General features: G+C 42.3%; 1 protein-coding gene and 1 pseudogene across 11 annotated transcripts in view; one reads left to right on the forward strand and one right to left on the reverse strand.

Moving 5' to 3' along the window:
- SCMH1 (Scm polycomb group protein homolog 1) overlaps positions 1 to 22,206 on the forward strand; it is a 171,747-nt gene that overhangs the window by 131,651 nt on the left and 17,890 nt on the right. For 9 of the 11 annotated variants that reach the window (XM_032303149.1, XM_032303150.1, XM_032303154.1 and 6 more), the window contains 3 exons: positions 1,561 to 1,687; positions 19,238 to 19,438; positions 21,148 to 21,339. In XM_032303149.1, the coding sequence (XP_032159040.1) occupies positions 1,561 to 1,687; positions 19,238 to 19,438; positions 21,148 to 21,339 (520 nt within the window). The remainder of the gene's footprint in view (positions 1 to 1,560; positions 1,688 to 19,237; positions 19,439 to 21,147; positions 21,340 to 22,206) is intronic. The other 2 variants (XM_032303156.1, XM_032303157.1) reach the window with 2 other exon arrangements.
- Positions 2,517 to 4,567, reverse strand: LOC116567304 (annotated as a pseudogene).

Consider the following 22,206-nt stretch of genomic DNA (forward strand, 5'->3'; position numbering starts at 1 on the left):
CATGATGAGAGCAGAGGCTTCAAAGCTAGACAAACAGGTTCATACCTCATCTCCATTTGTTACCACTTGTGTGACTGTGGAAAACTTTGAATAAGGCTCTGAGCCTGTTTTCTCGCCAATAAAATAGAGATGAAGTAATATATGAAGAGATATAATACATGTAAATGCACCTATCTCAAACAGAAATGCCTTCCTTCTCTCTGCTTTCTGCTACAATATTTGGGCACTGAACTCACCAGGCTTGTTCCTTCAGGGACGCCATGGAATTACCACCAACTCTGTGAAGTTGAACTGCTATTTCCTTTCTTCCCTAACTCCTTGCTTATTTAGACTTTGACTTTTAGCAGTATCAAAAAAATTAAAAAATGAGGAAGTGTCCCTGTCCCATGTATGCTTTGAATGTTTCATAAGTGTTTGCATGATAACTTCCACAGACCAGGCCATTGTATCTATGCCTGCTGTCACTGGTGCTATTGCTTTAGATAATATTCTCCTAGAAGCCAGACAGGTTTATATAGCTCCCAGCAGTGGCCCCTACATGGGACATTTAGTAAAAAAGGGATTTCTGGATCTCAGAGATAATTACGTTTTCCTTGCTTTCAGAATGGCTTTTAGAAAACTATTTCTTGAGAAGAACCTTCTGAGATCTTTCTCCCCTAGAGACTACCCTGAACAGCATAGAGATGTTAGATCTTTCTCAAATCATTTTCATTACTTCCCTCAATATTGGTATTCTGTACTGCGTGCTTCATTGGAAATATTTATTGAGACTTATCATATGGCGATTGCCATGCTAGGAGCGGTACTCAGAATCAGACCCTCAATGAGCTCCAGGCTAATAGAGGACACCAGTATGTAAATATTTATGACAGTACATTGTGACAGATGCAACACAAAGTACAGACATAGCACAAAAGAGTGGAGGAAATCTAGAAAATTTTCCTGGATAAATAGATATGAATAAAGTTAAAAGGTGGGGGGCATTCCAGGCAGAAGGGACAGTTTATTACTCTAAAGGAATGGCACAGGTAAAGCTGCAGGGTTTTTAGAGAAGTAATTTAGTTAGAGATTTAGACCTTAGAGTATAAAGTTTAAGATGAAAAATGGCAGTTGAGCTGAAGAGGTAGGTAGAAGGAGTCTGCAGTTAGGGGAAGGGACGTTTCCCTTTTTTAAAAGAGAGAAGCAAAGTACAAAATAATGTCAAAGTAGGCTTAAGCCTCAGCATTTTTTTTTTCCTTTTTTGCTTTTGCCTGCCCAACTGATAAAGAACCTGGTATTTCAAATTATAATATTGAATCTAGTATAAAAGATATAAAAGACTGGGAGTTAAGCTCTGGCTCGATAGGAGTCCAGAATCTTATACGCAGATTCAGAAAATATTTACTAAGCATCTACTATAGGTAAAGCTCTAGGCAAGATTCTGTGTGGAAAATAAAGATACAAGAGCCCCATCCACAGAGATATTTCCATCTCATGGGTGAATTGAGAGCTAGGAAGAGAGGAATCAGAAGACAAGTTACCTGTCACAGGTAGCAAACTTCTCCCCATCCATTTTGACAGAGGAAGCCTCGGACTTTGCTGAACCCACCACCCACCTCACCAACAACCAGCACCCCTGAACCGGATACCAGCACTGTACCCCAAGATGCTGCCACCATCCCCAGCTCAGCCATGCAGGCCCCCACAGGTAAGAGCAGATCATGTATTAGCTGCCACAAGCCCCAGCACCCCCATCTCCTTTCTCTTGTCTTACACCAGTAGTTAGCAACCCACCCCCCAAACCCATCCATTTGTAAACCTAAATCCAATCTTTAAACAAATGTTTTATCTCTGGCATTTGAAATAGTTTCAGAGAAACCTTCATCGTTTCAAAACAATGGAATGAACTTGGGTAGATGTCCTATGATCTAAGAGTTGGGGAACTGGGGCGTGGGGGTGGGGTGGAGGTGGGGCCAGCACCAGGAACCTCCATCCTCCAGTTTGTATTAATATGCATCCTTTCCAGTTCCGGGTGCTCCCTGTTTACTGATCCCTTCCAGAATCCTTCCAGCATCACAATAATCCTGCCACCACTCAAATACGTGTGCAACTGCTCTGATTTTTTTTTTCTCGTGAAAATAGTCTTTACCAGATATTTAGGAAACAGGATTGTCAGAGTTATTTCTCCTTAGGAACCTTTCCACAGGGCTGTTCACTCAGACAGCACAACTGTAAACCAATAAGCTGCCTAGGAAGACCTTAGCAATTTAAAATCATTGAGATACTTTATAGCTAGAATTTTTTCTGTAAGTACTATTTCAAAGTAGAGCTTACTCTTCTGACTGTTAAAGAAGTGGCACAAAATTATGGTAATCAGCTTGGCTTTTTGTGATTCTTTTCTTTCTTTCTTGGGGGGAATTCAGCCTTTCCACAGCCACTTGAGTTTCACAGAGCTCTTAGTCAAAGGCACACAGCTCTTCCTCAAAGATACCAGGGCTGTGAGCCACTTCACCGCCTGGGGCTCCTGGCTGGCCCTCAAGGGCGCACACTTCAGTTAGCACAGACTGGGAAAAGAGCTCCTGCTGTGGCAAGAGCAGGACGCTCTAGGGGTTTTGTCTGCAGAGCCAGCTTTTGAGGTATTCATTTGATGTGGTTTTTTTCCTTAAAGGAGTCCTTTTTCCTGTAGTGTAACTGTCCCCATTGTCACCAGTCATTGTCTTCCTAGCTTGGCCCCCCTTCCCCTTCCCAGGCTTCAGACTCTCCCTCAGTAGTTTCTGCTGCAGCAGATTTTGAGGAAAACTGCATCAGTGTTGAAACATCATCCTTGGGAACCATCATCTCTGCCCTCAATTCAGGTAAAATAAAAATAGTCGCTACAGGCTTCATTTCTGAGATCATATCAACAAGCCAGTCCAAATTAGGATCTTGTAGTGGCTTCTTTTTTACTTGCACTAGTAAACTCTCCTAAACCCAGTTCTAATGGAACCTTAAGCCTCCTCCCTTGTGACACTTTTGGTGGCTTGGTTTGGTCTGGCTCATCCGCACTTTGTACAAGACTGGTCTTTAGAGGTAGGCTTGATTTCAAAAGCTTGGACTCTTCAGTGAGTGGAAGCAGAGTAGGAATGGCCTTTTGCTCCCCTGAGGTAACAGCTCTTACAGCCGTGGTTCCACCTCCAGGTTTATCTCAGAATTTTAGCTGCTGGGCTGCCATCCCACATCTCTTCCTCAGCATCAGTTAGTGAGCAGAGACTTGACAGCAGCACAGGCTTCTGTAGGACAAATAGGTACATTGACGGTTTGGTTTCAGACTCTTTTGGCTAGAAGGTCGCTCTTCAGCCTTTTTAGGCCTTAATGGGAAGTTTTCACTGTCTTCTGAGGTCCCTTTTACATATGAGATTCCATTCGTGGGAAATTTACCAAGTGGAGAAAATCAATCACCTTCTGAAGAAGGGTCTGTAGTTTCCGTAGAACTTGAGGCAGTGCGTTCAAAGCTGCTGGTTCTTTCTCCTCCCACCATCACCTCTGGTCCCAGGAGAGAGCCCAGCGCTCTTAGGCTGTGAAGAGTAACCAGTACAAGGGAACCGCTGGTACCGTGCTGGCCGCGTGATGCCTGAGGCAAGGTGACTTTCTTCAGCCACTCCTGGGTGAAGTGCTCCAGGGAGGCCTGGAGGTGAGACAGGAGCACCTTCCACATGTGCTCGCTGTGAACCTCAAACCTCTTGAGCAGCACATGACCAGAACAGGGCCAGCGAGAGCAGGCGAGGGGCTTCTGGGTTTCTCCCTGTGCATTGTTTTCAAGGGACCAAGCAGATGAGGAAGAAAACTCTTAAAGGCTACTGGCCCTGCACACAGCAACTGATTAAGCAGGAGAGGCACTGACCATGGCGCTATTCAGTCCTCTCACGAGCAGCTGAAATCGAAAGAATTCCATTTATTACATCTTTTCTCTTCAATGTTAAACTTCTCAAGAAATTCACAACTTCTAGAAAATCATTCCTGAAGAAGTCATGGGACAATAAGGTGCAGAGTGCTGGCTGACATTTTAGAATGAAATTCAGCAAGGTCTGTTGAAAGCTGGAGGGAGCGTCCACCAAAACTGAAATCCAGAGTTACCATTAGTTCCCAGTGAGTGCCGCCTTCTTTTCAGGACCTCCATAGCTGGAGATTGATGAGAGCAGAAACTAACCTATAAAATCCCAAACAAAGCCCTGGCTGATTTTTTTTTTTTTTAACATCATTGGTGGTGGCAAACCTTATTAATATGAGAGTGAACTTGATTTTGGAGAATAACCAATGAACATGTGATTCAAGGTACAATGTGGTGGCTGCAGTGGGCAGGTAGTCAACTGGGGCCATGCGAGTCTACTTCCATTTCATAAACCAGCCATCTGGGAAGATAACTTAAAAAGAGCTACACCACTGGAATAGATACACAGTCTCCCCAGGGGAATGCTAGAAAGACCAGTGCTCGTTTCTTATCTGAAAAGTAGAGATATATGTGTGAAACCTTACTCTGATTACTCTGCAGGTCCTCCACCTTGTTTAGAGAAGTTGAAGGTATGGGAATGGTCCCTGGGGAAGTTAGCATAGTCTTTTCTGTTGGACTTAAGTACGTTTCCACCCAAATTCTAGAACGCTAGAGCTTGAAGGGAAGGCTAACTCTAGTGTCTTCACATAACCTATGAAAGACCACATATAGCCTTCCTGTGGTATTTATGTCAGCTCTAGTAAGGGTCCTACTACATGATTTCTCCAGGTACATCATCTACATCTAGCTCCAGCCAATTCCTGGGTTTGCCTAGTCCCAGAGTGTCATTAGATTAATGAACAGTGGCCTTTGCCCCAAAGCTCTGTGGATGAGGAAGAAAAAAGCAAATACACACCTTGGTAGGAATATTCTGTCTGTCTTCCCACTTCATGGCATACCCCCCAAATGCCTGTCTATTTGCTCAGGTCTCCCACATCATTCTAGATACGACTACGGTGCCTGTGTGCCTTTTCAGCAGAACCTGGAAGACCCACAGCAATGGGGGCTTCGTGACTGTGCCACACCATTCCATTTAAATGTTGTACATCCATTTACGTCTGGCAGCCACTGAGCTGGTATCCTTCCCTCAGCCTGAATCTCAGAGCCTAGGAAAAGTGGAAACTTACTTCATGTCTCTGTTTCCTGCTCCTGGCCAGACTATGGTAGTTTTATTGAATTTTTATTGCATGGCCATCCTCTGGCTGGGCCTTGGCTCATTTTGTGTGACCTTGATCTCACTTCCCTTTCTGAGCTTCAGTTTCCACACTTACTGCAATGGAAGGATTAGTTGAAGTTGCCTTTTATAGACCCTTCAAATGGTAACAGTAAAAGCTGTCCGGATTGAAAGTTGCGCGCCACACTGTATCCTCTATACCTCCCTTGCATTTTTTCACCTGTGCAATACTTTTTAAGAGTTAATTTTATTTTTTATCAGTTTTATATATCCTCATAATTTAAAGGAACGACAGGTTTTTAAGAATTATGATACAAAAGACAAAACAAACTGGCTCCCTTTTCCCCTGTCATTTACTTCTCACCACATGCAACCACTTTTTTTTTAAGATTTTATTTATTTATTTGACGAGAGATCACAAGTAGGCAGAGAGGCAGGCAGAGAGAGAGAGGAAGGGAAGCAGGCTCCCCGCTGAGCAGAGAGCGAGATGCGGGGCTTGATTCCAGGACCCTGAGATCATGACCTGAGCCGAAGGCAGAGGCTTTAACCTAGCAAGCCACCCAGGTGACCCTGCAATCACTTTTAATTCAACCGATTGTCTTATTTACCTCCATACGTTGTTTTTATGCTTACATTTTATGTGTATTGTTTTTATGCTTCAGGTATTTTTTTAACTGACAACCTACTTTAGAAGTTAACTCTTATTAATCTCCTTATCAACCCACATATACCTCCCTATCTTAATACCATGGTATTATCATTTCGATTAGAGTGAAATTTAGTATTTTGTCATTGAAATCTATAGAATGCTATTTTTAGTTGAGCCAAGTAGTGTATTATGATTACTTTTCCTTTGTTGCACATTTTATTTTCAGAGTAAATCTTTATGTGTTTCATACATGTTTATGTGTTTCAGATTTCTTTATGTGTTAATTTTGCTAATACTTAATAATTCAACTTAAGCTCTGTTACTACTATGTACATCTCTGTGTTCAAGCACAATATATATTCTGTCCATTTCAAACTCTCAAAAAGAAGTCTTCCGAAGCCTTCGGAGTTCCTTGACATCTTCTTCACCACCCTTTTGTATTATTCCTAGTTTGCTCCTTCCCAGTCTTTGTCTTCCCATGTAAATCTTAAGATTTCATGTTTAATTTTATATGAAACCTGTTTGGGTTTTTGTGCTGGTTTTTTTTTTTTTTTTAAGATTTTATTTATTTATTTGAGAGACAGAGAGAGAGAACATGAACGGGGATGGGAGAGGTCAGAGGAAGAGGGAGAAGCAGACTCCCCGCTGAGCAGAGAGCCCCATACGGGGCTTGATTCTGGGACCCTGAGATCGTAACCCAAGCCAAGGGCAGAGGCTCAACTGACTGAGCCACCCAGGTGCCTCCTATTTGTTTTCTTTGAAGCTTCTCTTCATCCCTACTGTTCTACAGTCTTACCTAGGATGAGACACTGCCACGCGGGACCCTGTATGTGCCCATCCATTCTTTAGTTTCTTGAAATTTTAAAAAATTCTTTCATCAGTGGTTTTCTCCCACTTCTTTGTCTCTCTGCACTCCTTCTGGCGTACATTATTCAAATGCTGAACCTCTTGAACTTGTCCTGTTATATTCTTAAGCCTCTTTATTCTTCTCCCTATTCTTGTTGACTTTTTGTTCAACTCTCTCCAAAACTTCCTTAAGTCTATCTTCCAGACTTTGTATTGAGCTTCTCATGTCTAGCATCTTACTTTAAAGTATCATTATTCATTACTCCAGTGGCATTTCCCAAAGGGTATTTAGTGGAAAACCTAGCCCTGCAAAATGATCAGCATTAAAGAATTTTACATACATTTAGGAAAGGCTTATACTGTACTTCCCCACTCTTGGATATTTGCGACTGTAATGAAGTGCTCTTTTTTGTTTTCTGAATTTTTTTGCTAGACTGTTTTTTTAGGTTCACAGCAAAATCGAGCAGAAAGTCCAGAGATTTTCCATATACCCCTGTCTCTACACATTCTTGGGCTTCTCCATTATCAACATCCCCCAGCAGAGTAAGAAGTACGTTTGTTTCAAGTAATGAACCTCCACTGAAACATCATTAATGCTCAAGGTCCATAGTTTACATTAGGATTCTCTCTTGGGGTTGTACATTCTCTGGGTTTTCACAAATGTACAATGACATGTATCCACCATTAGAGGATATACAAAATAGTTTAACTGCCCTAAAAATTGCTGCCCTAAAATTCCTGTTCAACTGTTTTTGCCCCCTAACTCATGGGAACCACTCATCTTTTTACAATCTCTTTAATTTGGCCTTTTTCAGAATGTCATTTAGTTGAAACGATGCAGTATGTAGCCTTTTCACATTGGCCTTTTTACTTAGTGATATGCATTTAAATTTTCTTCATGTCTTTTTCATGCTCATTTCTTTTTAGGGCTGAATGATATACCATTGTCTGACTATACCACAGTTTATCTATTCACCTACTGAAGGACATCTTGGTTCCTTCCAAGTCTGGGTAATCATGAATTAAATGACTATAAACATTCATGTGTAGTTTTTGTGTGAACATAAATTTTAAATTCCTTTGGGTAAATACCAAGGAATGAGATTGCTGGATCATATAAGAGTGTGTTTAGGTTTTTAAGGTTTTGACAGTTTAGGTTTTGACAGTTCAAACTGTCTTCCAAAGTGGCTGTTTTGCACTCCCACCAGCAATGAATGATAGTTCCTTTTTCCACATCCTCACCAGCATTTGATGGTGTTCGTGTTCTGGATTTTGGCCATTCTAATAGGTGGGTAGTGGTATTTCATTGTTTTAATCTGCATATTCCTGATGACATACAGGAAGAAGCATCTTGTCATGTGCTTATTTGCTATTTTTGTATCCTCCTTGGCAAGGTGTCTATTTAACAGAATTGGCCCAGTTTTTAACTAAGTTGTTCATTTTCTTACTGTTGAGTTTTTTCAATTCTTTGTATATTTTAGAAAATAGTTCTTTATCATGTGTGCCTTTTGCAGATTTTTCTTCCCACTCTATGGCTTTTCTTCTCATTATATGGATTGTGTCTTTCATAGAACAGAACATTTTAACTTTCATAAGTCCAGCTTATTGATTATTTCTTCCATGGATCGTGCCTTTGGTGTTATATCTAAAAAAGTCATTACTGGGGCTCCTGGGTGACTGCTCAGTCAATTAAGCAGCTGCCTTTAGCTCAGGTCATGATCTCAGGGTTCTGGGATCTAGCCCCAATGTTGGGCTCCCTGCTCAGCAGAGAGCCTACTTGTACCTTTCCATCTACCTTCCGCTCTGCCTACTTGTGCTCTCTCCTTCTCTAATAAATAAATAAAGTGTTTAAAAAATTAAAAAAATAAAGAAAAGTCATTGCCAACCTAAGATCATCTTATTTTTCTCCTATTTTATTTTCTAGGAGTCTTACAGTTTTGAATTTTACATTTAGGTCTGTGAACTATTTTGAGTTGATTTTTGTGAAGGGTGTAAGATCTGTGTCTAGATCCTTTTTTTTTTTTTTTGCATGTGGCTGTCCAGTTGTTTCAGCACCACTTTTGAAATGACTATGTTTTTCTCTATTGCTTTGTCTTTGTTCCTTTGTCAGAGATCAGTTAGCTATGTCAGTGTGGGACTGCTTTTCAACTTCCTCTCTGTGCCATTGATTTGTCTGTTCTTTCATACTCTCTTGATTACTGCAGCTTTATAGTGAGTCTTGAAGTTGGGTCCTCCAAACTTGTTCTTCTCCTTTAATATTGCGTTGACTATTCAGAGTGGGTTTTTTTTTTTTTTTTTGCCTCTCCATATATAAACTTCAGACTCAGTTTGTCAGTAGCCACAAAATAACCTTCTGGGAGATTGGAATTGAATTGAATCTGTAGATCAAGTTGGAAAAAACTGACATCTTGACAATATTGTCTTCCTGTCCATGAGAATGAACTGTCTCTCCATTTATTTAGTTTTCTCTTTCTTTTTATTTTGGTTTATTTTATTTTATCATAAGTGTACCCTTTAATCCCCATCACTTACTTAACCCATCTCCCCACCCCTCTCCCCTCTGGAACCAAACTCAGTCTGTTCTCTATAGTTAAGAGTGTATGTTAAGAGGTTTTTTTATTATTATTTCATTCATCAGTATTTGTAGTTCTCCTTATATAAATCCTGTACATATTTTGTTACAGTTATACCTAACTATTTCATCTTCAGAAGTACTAATGTAAATAGTATTGTTTTGAATTTCAAATTTCACTCATTTCTTACTGTTATATAGGAAAGCAATTGACTTTTCTATGTTAATCTTGTATCTTGCAACCTTACCGTAATTGCTTATTAGTTCTAGGAATTTTTTTTGTCAATTTTTTCACATTCTCTACATAGACATTTGTGTCATCTGTGAACAAAGAGTGTTTTATTTCTTCCTTCCCAATCTGTATATGTTTTATTTCCTTTTCTTATTGCATTAGTCAGGACTTCTAGTATAATGATGGAAAGTTGTGGTGATATGCTTGGGTGGCTCAGTCAGTTAAGCATCCAACGCTTGGTTTCAGCTCAGCAGGCAGAGAGGCAGGCAGAGGCGGAGAGAGAAGCAGGTTCCCTGCAGAGCAAAGAGCCCGATGCAGGGCTCGATCCCAGGACTCTGGGATCATAACCGAAGACAGTGGCCCAACCCACTGAACCACCCAGGCATCCTCTCTGCTTCTGTTTTCTAAAAAAGTTTCTGAACAGTTTATTGGGGAAAGTTTCTTTCTTTTTCTTTTTTTAAAGATTTTATTTATTTGACATAAAGAGATCACAAGTAGGCAGAGGCACGCAGAGAGAGTAGTGGGGGGTAGGCTCCCTGCTGAGCAGAGAGCCTAATGTAGGACTCGATCCCAGGACCCTGAGATCATGATCTGAGCCGAAGGCAGAGGCTTAACCCACGAGCCACCAGGCGCCCCATAGGAAAAATTTATTTCTTAAATGTTTAGCAGACTTACCAGTGAATCCATCTGAATCTGGTGCTTGCTATTTTGGAAGATTATGAATTATTGATTCAATTTCTTTAATGGATATAGGCCTGTTCAGATTATATTTTTCTTCTTGTATGCTTTGACAGATTGTAGATTCCATGGATTGGTCCATTTCATTTAGATTATCAAATCTGTGGGCCTAGAATTCTTCATAGTATTCCTATGTTATCCTTTTAATGACCATGGATCCATAGTGGTATGCCCTCTTTTATTTATGGTAGTAGTAATTTGTATCATCTTTTTCAAAAATTTAGCCTATAAAGGTTTATTAATGTTAATTGTTTCAAAGAACCAAATTTTGGTTTAATTGATAATTTTTTTCTTCTATTGACTTGTTTTCAGTGTCATTGATTTCTCCTTAATTTTTATTATTTCTTTTCTTATGCTTACTTTAGATTTAATTGGTTCTTTTTTCCTAAAGTAGAAGCTTAGATTATTGATTTCAGATCTTTCTTCTTTTCTAATATGTTACATTCAATGCTGTATACTTCCCTCTATCCACGGCATTTGCTGCATCCCAGAAATTTTGATAAGTTTTATTTTTATTTTCATTTAGTTCAAAATATATTTAAATTTCTCTGGATATTTGTTCTTTGGCCCATGTGTTATTTATAAGTAAGTTGTATAACCTCCAAGTATTGGGGTATTTTCCATCTACCTTTCTGTTACTGATTTTTTTACTTAGTTCTGTTGTGGACTAAGAGCAAACACCGTATGATTTCTATTCCCCATAAATTTGTTAAGGTATGTTTTGTCTTCATGAATGTTTCATATGAGCTTGAGAAGACTGTATGTTCTGCTGTTGTTGAGTGATGTAACCTGTAGCTATCAATTATATCCAGTTGATTGATGATACTATTGTATTCAAACATCCTTACTGATTTTTCTGCCATTTCTGAGAGAGTGATGGTGAAGTCTCCAATTATAATAGTGGATCCTTCTGTTTATTCTTAGAGTTCTTGGAGTAATTTGTACCTCTCATATTTGATGGTCTGTTGTTAGGTGCATATATGGTAAGAATTGATATGTCTTCTTGGGTAAATGACCTCTATAGCATTATGTAATGCCCCTCCTTATCTACAGTGACTTTTTCTACCCCTTTACTTCTTAACTATATGTCTCTTCATATTTAAAGTGGGTTTCTTGTAGGCGGCATATAGTTGGGTCTTGTTTTTTGATCCACTTTCAGAATCTCTCTTATTTTTTTTGAAGTTTATTGACTGATTGGTTGATTTGAGGAAGAGAGCAGAGCAAGCAAGAAATCGATTAGGGGACAGGGGCAGAGGGAGAGGGAGAATGATACAGGGCTTGATCCAAGGACCTTAGGCTCATGACCCCAGCTGAATGCAGACACATAACTAACTGAGCCACCCAGGCACCTGAGAAATCTGTCTTTTAATCGGTATATTTAGACCATTGATATTTAAAGTGATTATTGATATAGTTAGATAAATATCTACCATATTTGTTCAGTCTTCTATTTGTTGCCTTTATTCTTTGTGCCTATTTTTGTCTTCTACTTTTTCTCTGCCTTGGTGGTTTTATTTATTTATTTATTTATTTTTTTGCCTTGGTGGTTTTAATTGAGTATTTTATGATTATGGTTTTTCTCCTTTTTTAGCATATGTTATACTTTTTTATTTTTTAGTGATTACCTTAGAGTTTATTTATTAGTATATTAGAGTTTATTTATTAGTATACATTTATGACTAACCCAAGTCTGCTTTCAAAATCACTGTGTCACTTCACAGATAAAATAACAAGTAATCCTAATTCCTCCTCTCCATCCCTCGTATGATTGCCATCATTCATTTCATTTACACATAAGTTTAAATAAGCATGTGTAAATATCCATAAGCATACACGATCAAATACATTGCCATTATTTTCTCTGCCTTTGGCTCAGGTCATGATCCCAGGGTCCTGGGATCGAGCCCCACATAGGGCTCTCTGCTCAGCAGGGAACCTGCTTCCTCCTCTCTGTCTGCCTCTCTGCCTGCATGTGATCTCTGTCTGTTAAATAAATAAAATCTTAAAAAAAAAAAAAACTGTTATCTGTTAGATCAGTTAAGAATAAGAAAATTAAGTTTCTATTTTGCTATCATCTATTCCTTCTCTAAGTGCGCTTCCTTTCTTTAGGTAGATTTTAGTTTTTGATCTATATTATTTTCCTTCTCTCCAAGGAATTTCTTGAACCTTGCTTGCAACGTAATCTAGCAAAAAACTTTTTTCCTTTTTTTTGGTCTGAGGAAGTCTTTATTTCTCCTTCACTTTTGAAGGATAATTTTTGTAAGGTACAGAATTCTAGGTTAGTGGGTATTTTCCTTCAACATTTTAAGTATTTCACTCCAGTCTCTTCCTGCTCATGTGGCTTCTAAAGATGTAATTTTTAGTGTTGCTCCTATGTAGGCAAGGGGGATTTTGCCTCTGATTTCTTCCTAGACTTTTTCTTTGTTTTTGATTTTCTATATTTTTATGTAATATAAAATTATATAAATATAATTTAAATTATATAATTATATATATTCTATAATTTATATATATAACTTACATTATATAATTTAAATTATATAATATAAGTTATATATATAATTTTTATGTAGTTGTAGAGGGTTTCTTGGTGTTCTCTGATCTTCCTGGGATCTGTGGTTTGGTATCTGATATTAATTTGGGGAAATTCTCTGTCATTGTGTCTTCAAAAATTTCTTTTGTTCCTTGCTTTCTTCTGCCGGTAGTCCTACTGTGTGTGGTGTTCCCACAGTTCCTAGATAGCTTTCGGCATTTGTTTCAGTCATGTTTGTCTTGGCTTTTTCAGTTTGGGAAATTTCTATTAATATATCATTAAGGTCAGTGATTCTTTTCTCAGCCATGTCCACTAATGAGCCTGCTAATGAGTCCATCAAAAGTATTCATTTCTGTTACAGTGTTTTTGATCTCGAGCATTTCTTTTTTATTCTCTCTTAGAATTTCCATCTGTCTGCTTACATTGCACATCTGTTTTGCGTGCTGTCCACTTTACCTTTAGAGCCCTTAGCACATTAATCATAGTTCTAAACTCCCAGTCTAATAATTCCAACATCTCTGCCATGTCTGAGTCTAAGTTCTTACACTTTCCAGTCTAAGGCTAGTTTCTTTTGTGTGTACTTTAATCTTGTGCTCTGTCTCTTAAAACTGCAGTTTTTGCCTTTTGGTATACCTTGTAATTTTCCTCTTGATAGCCATACGTGATGTACTAGGTAAACGGAGTTGTTATAAATAGGCCTTTAGTAATGTGATGGTAAGGTGCTGGGGGAGGAAAAATATTCTGTAATCCTATGATTAAGTCTCAGTCTTTGGTGGGGGCTCAGGCCCCTAGATGGTGAACTTTACCAGTATTTCTTATCCTCCCTGCCCTTAGGTGGGACAGGATGGCTGGAGGGGGCTGGAATTGGGTATTTCTCTTCTCCCAGATAGATTAGGCTCGGATCAAATCCTGGCAGGATTTAGTAAAATGGCTGTGGTAAAACAGTTTTTCCTGAGGGCAGACCTTGTTAAGAAGAGTAGAACACTTTGGCGTGTTTTTAAATGGTTGCTTTTCTGCACTCGCTGCTGGAGGCATGAGGGGATTTTTCTCCAGTATTCACTATGAGAACATAGGCTGAGCTCCCGAAGGTAACTGACAAAACTGTGGGACACCCTTCCTCCAAAACGGCCCCCCTGGAGTTTCTAACTCTCAGACTTGTCCACACTAAACTTGCAGCGATTCATCAGTTGCCGTTTAGATTTTCCTACCCTGGCACTGGTTACTATGGAGATTTATGCTTATGGGTTTCTGCTTAGTAAAATGTGATTTTCAGTATTCACCTATCTCTCCAAACTTGGGGGCGGCGGCACTTTGCCCTGTGACCTCACTTCTCTGAAGGATCTAAAAAGGATTGTTAATCTTTCCATTTGTTCAGCTTTTCACTTGTAATTAGGATGGAGTGACCATTTCTACATTCCTTAAATACTGAACCCTTCTCTGATGTTTTGTTTTGTTTACAACCTTTGATTTCATGGCTGCAGTACAAAACTGAAACATGACAGTTATAAATATCTTTACAATCTTAAGATTAGGAAGAATTTTTAAAACAAGACAAAAGCATGAACATTAAAAAAAGGTATATAACCTTTTATATGCCAGAAAAGGGCAATATCAATATATTCAACTGTTAATTTTAACATTAAGACAGCTCATCTCTCTTCCACGTGGCATCATTTGGGGTGGCTCAGTTGGAGCTGGAGGATCCAATTCCAAGATTCACTCACATGGTAGCAAAATTGGTGCTGGCTGTTGGCCTCTCCAAAGGGTAGGCTTGGGCTTCCTCACACCATGGTTGCTGCATTCCAAGAGCAAGTGTCCCAAGAGACAGGAAGTGGAAACTTCCATTTTCATAAAACTTAAGCCCGAAAATTAGCATAGCATCATTTTCACCATATTCTACTGACTAAGCAGTCACAGAGCTCAGATTCAAGAAAACAGACCCTACTCCTCTATGAGAAGAGGGTCAAAGAATTATGGAACATTTTAAAACCACTTCACTCTACTCCCTGGACATAAATTATTACATTTTTCCTACTTGAGAAATTTATTCTTCTTGTAAGATTCTTCATTAAAGTTCCATCCCCTTATAACTCTTGATCCTAGGATTGCATTATCTAAATCAGATCCAGGAGCAAATGAAACCTCTCAGGTGCAGATTCTCGAGTGTAATAGCAACTTGAGTATAATTCTTCTCAATCTGAAGGTCTGTGAACTAACAAAAAACATTGTCTACTTCCCACATACCCAGCATACAATGTTGGGACAAGCATCGGATAACTTATAGATAAACACTCGTTTAAGAGGGAGCAGTCACTGGTCTATAGAAATTCTGAAATCCAGCTGGGCACATGTTGCCAGTTCCTTAACTAGATCCAGTACTGCTTTCCTGGGGTGGTTTTCCATGTGTCTTGGTTTTGTCTTCTGAATCATCCTTCCTTTTCTGTAGGAAAACTGAGATTGCTTTCTTGGTTTTCATCCCATCTTTGAAAGGTTTGGGTCTTAAAGGATTCTTTTCATTTTGTACCATTTCTGTCCCTTTTAGTCTGAGCTGGCAGTGCTTCCACCAGAATGATTCTCTCAGAAACTTGAGGGGTTTTCTATGAATATTGTTGAGATTTCCTTCATTAGACAAAAGCCACACCTCAGATCTTTTGAAGATAAGCCCTTCTCTACTTCAGGCTTCCTATATGGCTGCTATGAGACAATGCACTTGAGATTCTTAAACTTACCGGTTAAGGGAAAGAATCTGCAAAACTGGCCCTTAAGATTCTTAAAGGGCCTTTTGGTCAGAAAGAGTATGAATCATAGTCTTAATCATTCTGGCCCCTTTAAATATTTTATTGCCCCATTCTGGATTTGACCCTTTCTTAATTTGGAACTGTTTGTCTTCTGGAAGGACTGGAAATGAGAAGCACATGTGGACTCTTGAGTCCTGGGCTTTTTTATTTTTAATGGTTTTTTTTTTTTAAGCTTATCTCTCTCATTTTGCATTTTTTATCATAGGCAGTCAGAAGCCACCTGGCACTTTCATTACTTTGTCTGGAAATCTCTAGCTTATTTTGAGTCCTCCAGCTACATTTACTTCCTGGTTCCAGGTTTCTGAAGGTGACAGTGTTGTCAGACTCTAACTCCCTACCTAGCAAGTGTCTCCCATCCTCCATCTTCTAATAAGGTTTTCCCACTTGCCTTAAGCTCTCACTGGCAGCCTCCCCAAAACCTGTAGGCATCCATTCTCACATTTCTAAGAGAATCATTCTGGTGGAAGCATTGTCCGGGTCAACTAATGGGGATAGAGATGGTACAAAAGGAAAAGAATCCTTTGACCCCCAACCTTTTATAGGCTTCTCTTCAAGTCCCTTTATGCTTTCACTCATACCCTTTCTGGGGCCTTTATTGCTTCCTGCTTCACCAGTCCCAAAGCCAGTGCCATGTATGTTGGGCTTTTGTTAATGCAGCACCCTTTTTCTGGTACCACAATCCTTTCCAGTAATCTTTTGCTTCATGGCAAACTGCCACCAAACTTCATGGCTTAAAACAACAATGTGGGCTAGGTGGCAGTCACTTGCATCTTTTCCATGCTGTGTCAGCTGAGGTGGCTTAACTAGGATTGGAGGACCCCCTTACACCATATGGCTGACAAGTGGGTTTTGGCTGTTGAATTCTCTCCACATAGGCCTCTCCACAGGATGGCTTTGCCTCTTCATACATGGTAGTTGGGTTCTGAGAATGGATGTTTCAAGAAAGAGGACATGGAAACTGTCAGCTTCTTAGTTAAACCTGGGCCCAGAAACTGACACAGTGTCATTTCTACATAGTCTGTTGGTCAAATGTCACAGAGTTTGATGAAAGAGTTGTCAAAGGTTTGGGAGCCATGTCTTTATTTATTAATTTATTTAATTGTTGCTGTTGTTGTTGGTGGTGGTGGAGGGAGCCACATTTTTAAACTGCCATGGTCTTCTAAAGGTTTTATAGTTCAGGGGTGTCTGGGTGGCTCAGTCAGTAAAGCATCTGCCTTCAGCTCAGGTCATGATCTTGGAGTCATGGGATTGAGCCCCATAAAAGTCGGGCTCCCTGCCCAGTGGAGAGTCTGCTGGAGATTCTCTCTCCCTCTGCCTACTCGCCCCTCTCTTGCTCAGTCACTCTCACCCTGTCTCTCTCAAATAGGTCTTTAAAGAAAATAAAGGTTTTATAGATTGCCTTTTATATTTCACCCTTTAATCCATGTAGAATTTCTTTTTTGTAGTCAACTGGACTGGTTTTAATTTTTCCTTTTCATGTGTTTTAATTAAAATTTACATGCAGTGAAATGTACATATCTTAATGTATAATCAGATGAGTTTTAATCTGTGTAAGCACCATGTAAACACAACCCCAGTCAAGATAAAAGTCATTTCTACCCACCCCCTAGAAGTTACATCATGCCTCCTTATGGTCAGTCTTCTCCCCTAACTTTATTCTGATTTCTATCCCTGGAGATTGAATTTTCCTGTTCTTGAACTTAATATATGAATGGAATTATACTATATGTACCTTTTGTATCTGGTTTCTTCCACTAAAATTAATGTTTTGAGAAGCACGCTATCAATAGTTCACTCTTCAGTACCGCTCTGCTATTTCCGTAAATGAATATACCATAATTTGTATATGTGTCCTCTTGTTGATGGACATTTGGGGTGATTCTAATTTTAGGCTGTTACGACTAAGCTGCTATGAACATTCTTATGGCTATGAACATTCTTTTCGTAGATCTAGGCCTTCGTTTATTTTCACTACTCTTAGCTTTTTTTTTTTTTTTTTTTTTTTAAAGATTTTATTTATTTACTTGAGAGAGAGACAGTGAGAGAGAGCATGAACGAGGAGAAGGTCAGAGAGAGAAGCAGACTCCCCATGGAGCTGGGAGTCCGATGCGGGACTCGATCCCGGGACTCCAGGATCATGACCTGAGCCGAAGGCAGTCGTCCAACCAACTGAGCCACCCAGGCGTCCCAACTACTCTTAGCTTTTTGAGTTCCTACATTTTTACTTGTTTTGTTTTCAGTGAAGGAGTCACTCATGACATGCAAGTCCTAGCTATTACTTAACAGAGGTCACCCAGTCCTTCTTTCATTAGATCTGCCTTCATACCCACCTCCAGGGACAAATGCCCATTCTTGGGCCTTTTGTGAATTAGAAATGACACAGCTGGTTTCTCATCTTTGCCCATTCTTAGTTAAAGATTTGGCTCTCTTGGGTCTGCTTGGCCAATTGCTACTTTGCTTATCTGCTCTCTAGCTTCCAAAATTTTAAGCTGACCCCTTTATTGTCTGGCTTATTTTGGAGAGTTTTAGGAGAAAACGGAGTTGAAGGCGTATTTCAGTTCAACTTGCTTACCCTCTACTCTTTCCCTTTCTCACCTTCCACACCCTGCCTTTCTCTTACTATTTTCCATTTCCTTCTCTCCATCTTGCTTTCCCTTCGAATGAGGTGAGGAGTCCTCAGACAGCATGTGGCTCAGCGCCCTCACTTTACAGAGGCTAAAGCCGCGGCCCCACAGACAAGGACGGCCGTCCGTCCCCAGCCAACACAGCTCCCGCTCTTAACTCTTTTGCCTTTAGTAGCAAGAAAGACCTTTGCCCACCTGTTCCTCTTTCAGTTAGTGATCCATGGCAGTGTGAGAAAGCCGAGTGCCCTGCTCGAGTGGGGCCTGCAAGGCCCATCAGAAGAGAGAATGTCACGGCTGACCAGGCTGCCGTGGGTCCTCTCCAGAGAACGAAGCAGCAGCTCTGTGGCAGACCGCCTCTTACTCCTGAGCCCCCTCTGCTCCCTACCTAGCCCCGTGCCAGGAAGAGGGCTGCAGTAGGAGAGCGCCCAGCTGGCGTGACGGGAGGAACTACTGAAGCAGACGACACTGTCTAACTGCACCCCTCAGGCTCTTTCTGTGCTTTTCTTCATTGCCATATTGGTCTGTTTTACTACATCCTTTGGGCCTGAGTGTTAATAAAGAAGAGAACAAAGCGACTCCAAGGCCCAGAACAGAAACTAAGGCAGGTGACCTGTGGTGTGACCATTCTAAGTGCAAGGCCAAAGACACACCAGCATGCTCTGGCTGACAGTGCCATGGACCCGACCTCTCCTTACACAACATGAGAGATCCAAGGAGTGTGTGAGGTGACTGAGTCCTGAAAATGAAAGGATGTACATCCGGGGAATTGTTTAGATGCCCTGTTCAGCACAAGGAAGACAAAGTACAAGTTCTGTGCCTTGGCTTTTGGTCTGGGCTGTCCTTCCAGCAGGCTGTGTTCCCAGAGCCTTTGGTCATGCAACTTGGGCTGGTTGCAGCTGGACACAGCCACCCTCTACCCCCTCCCCGCAGTGTTTCACCAGCCTGGCAGCTGGGAATCCTGCTAGTGACCAGAGCCCAGAGTGTGCGAGACAGAAGAGAGCACTGTTACGTCATTTCTGTACCCCGGGCGCTCTCTAAGCAGCTTTGACTCTTTGTCTCCTGCAGTTTGTATTTACTTGAATAAGAATGGCAGCCCCGGCCCCCACTTAGATAAGAAGAAGGTCCAGCTGCTCCCCGACCATTTTGGGCCGGCCCGCGCCTCCGTGGTTCTGCAGCAGGCTGTCCAGGCTTGCATCGACTGTGCATACCACCAGAAAACCGTCTTCAGCTTCCTCAAACAGGGCCACGGTGGCGAAGTGATCTCAGGTAAGCCCCTTGGGGCTGGTGCGGCCACCTGGCCAAGTGGGGCAGGCCTTCTCCAGGGGGAGATTTCTGGCAAGGCCTCCTCGTTCCTCCTTCATGCCTGTAGGCTCTGGAGACATGGGAAGGGATTCCTTTCTTCCAAGAGTCCTCCTTTTTGACTCCCAGAACCCTTCTGAGCCTTATGCACACCTGTGCCAAGTAGCATACCTCCTGTCCTATCTCCCGGCTCAGCCTCTGCATACAGGAAGTAGATGTGTTTTGCTGTAAAGGCATTCCAGAAGAATCCAGAGGGGCTGCACTGTGGCAACAGGAGCTTCTCCAGACTGCCATAGCCTCCCACCTGGCCTCGGGGGACCACGGACTCTTGTCATGTTCTTGGACTCTTTAGCTGCCCTGTCCTATGCCAGCCCTGTTACAAGGAAATTGAATCCCAGGGCAGAGTGGGAAAGACCATTCCCTCTGTCTCTCCTGCTCTGACTGATTCAACTGCACTGTGTTTTTTGTTCCCACTGAGAATATCCACTTTTCCTGCTATGTCCTGATTCTGTTTCAATGTTCCCAAGTCCAGAACCCCACTCCTTACCCGCCAAACCTATGAAGACTTGACCTGCAGCCCTTCGGTCTCAACTGCACGACACTGCGCGGTCTCCCACCCCTCCCCGCTAATGAGGTGCAGCATCTGGCCTCAGGAGCCCCACTGACGTGGAAGACCCCAGGAGTCCCTGCATTCTTGTAGAAGACCCCATAAATAACTATTTTGTTAGCACACCTTCAGTGAGCCTGTATTATATGCCAGAGGCTGTTGCCAGGCCCTGGCCAGGGGAGGGGGAGGAGAGGTGACAGGTGAGAGGTATTCTGATGTGTGAGAAATGTGTACAGGTGGTGTGGGAACCCAGGCAAGGGAGCAGTTGGCTGTGTGGAGGATGAGGGCAGGCATGGAAGGCATTGTTCTAGAAGGCTGAGGACTGCTGGGACATCAAGCCTCCCTTTCCTTGTGAGGCCAAGGCTTCTGTGGGTAGTCTGCAGGGATCTGGCCGCCTCCGCTGCCTCTGTGGAGTTGCTGTTACCCACACCTTCTCTAGGGTTCTTCTTCTGCCCCAGAACTGGTTCCTGGGAATGGCCTATCTCCCCACTTCCTTGCTGCCCTCAGAGACAAATGTGAAGGCCTTCTGCTTTGTAAGGATTATACAGATACTTCTTGAATAGAAATAGATAAGGAGTAAAATAAAACCAAGCGTGGAACGGTTCCAAATGTTGCTGAAACTCTAGTGCCCTCCTACAGATCAGATCGTGCACCTAAACCATTGCTGGCAACAGCTGTATTCTGCTTGTCTGCCTAGCTTCTCTGTTCCTGGGCAGTTCTTATGGAAAGAAAACCCGAAATGAGCAGACTTCCTGGAGGAGGCCTTGCCAACTGATGGAGCAGATAGAGTTATGTTCACAGTTGTTTTCACAAGTTGAGTAAAATCACTTCAGAGCCCCGGTGCAACAGACCTGGCCTGGCCACTCCCATTACAGCAAGCCCTTTGGAATTGGAGGCAAAAATCAAACCCTTGAGGGAGGGAGGGCAGGGGAGGGAGGGACAACCTGGGCACTGATTGCTTTGTGTAATAAGGTAAGCCGGAGGCAAGCGGTGGGCTGGGCTCCTCCTGCCCTGCGCTGCCCTGCACTGCCAGGCTGACATGCTCAGCCCTGTTTCCTTAATTCCACAGCCGTGTTTGACCGTGAACAGCACACTCTCAACCTCCCAGCAGTCAACAGCATCACCTACGTCCTGCGCTTCCTGGAGAAACTCTGCCACAACCTTCGCAGTGACAATCTGTTTGGCAACCAGCCCTTTACACAGACCCACTTGCCACTCACCACCACCGAGTACGGCCACAGCCGCGACAGGTACCTACCAGGTAGGAGCTGGGATGGGGCCTGGGCTAGGAACAGGGCACAGGGCTGGTCGCCGCGCCAGCCAGGGCCCAGGGCCGGCCCCCACGCCTGCCAGCATGGGACTCCTCCATCTCTTCCCAACTCTGCTCTCTCCAGGGTTTTGTCTCCTCTCTCTAGGGTTAACCTTCTGTCCTCTGGATTTTTATCCCTAGAGAACAGTGGTTCACAGTTCCCTTTCTGAGCCCCACGCGGCCTATGGAGCCACGCTAAAGTCACAGCACCCCTCCCCGTATGAAGCCGGCAGCCAAGGCCTGAGGGAGCTCCCCCTTGCCAACAGGAAGGTTTAGTCTCAGGCTACAGATTGAGAAATGTGCTCCCCAGTGATTGGCCGTCTGCTCTTTCCTTTGGCGTGTGGCCCTAGCTCCGCCAGCACTGCCTGTCTAGCAAGTCATTTCAAGTTCCTGCCATCACGACCCGAGCTGGAAAATAGCTCTCCCAGTTAGCAGAGCGGACCCACAGCGGGAAAGCAGTGGCCACGTGGCCGGGGCCAGATCAGTGACTAAGCACTTCCGAGAGGGTTACGGAGGGAAGGGAACCAAGCATCGCTCATCTGGAGCCCGGGACCCAGCACGACAGGGAGGGGAGCCGAGCTCAGCCCCACACATAGCGAGGTAGGTGGTTGTGGAGAGAGGGAGCAAAGGCCCTTAAGACGAGTTCCAGGGACCTTTCCTGGGCGAAGGAGCAGAGAGCTGGTGCACTCAGTGCTGGGGCCATGCTGCCTGTTGGTGAGGGAGCCAAAGTCTGAGGGGACCCCTCTGAGTCTTGTTCCCACACCACATCCTCCAGTGTCTTTTTATCATTATCTTTTTTTTTTTTTAAGATTTTATTTA

The sequence above is a fragment of the Mustela erminea genome, chromosome 10 (genome assembly GCF_009829155.1).
Source record: "Mustela erminea isolate mMusErm1 chromosome 10, mMusErm1.Pri, whole genome shotgun sequence".
NCBI classification, from domain to species: Eukaryota; Metazoa; Chordata; class Mammalia; order Carnivora; family Mustelidae; genus Mustela; species Mustela erminea.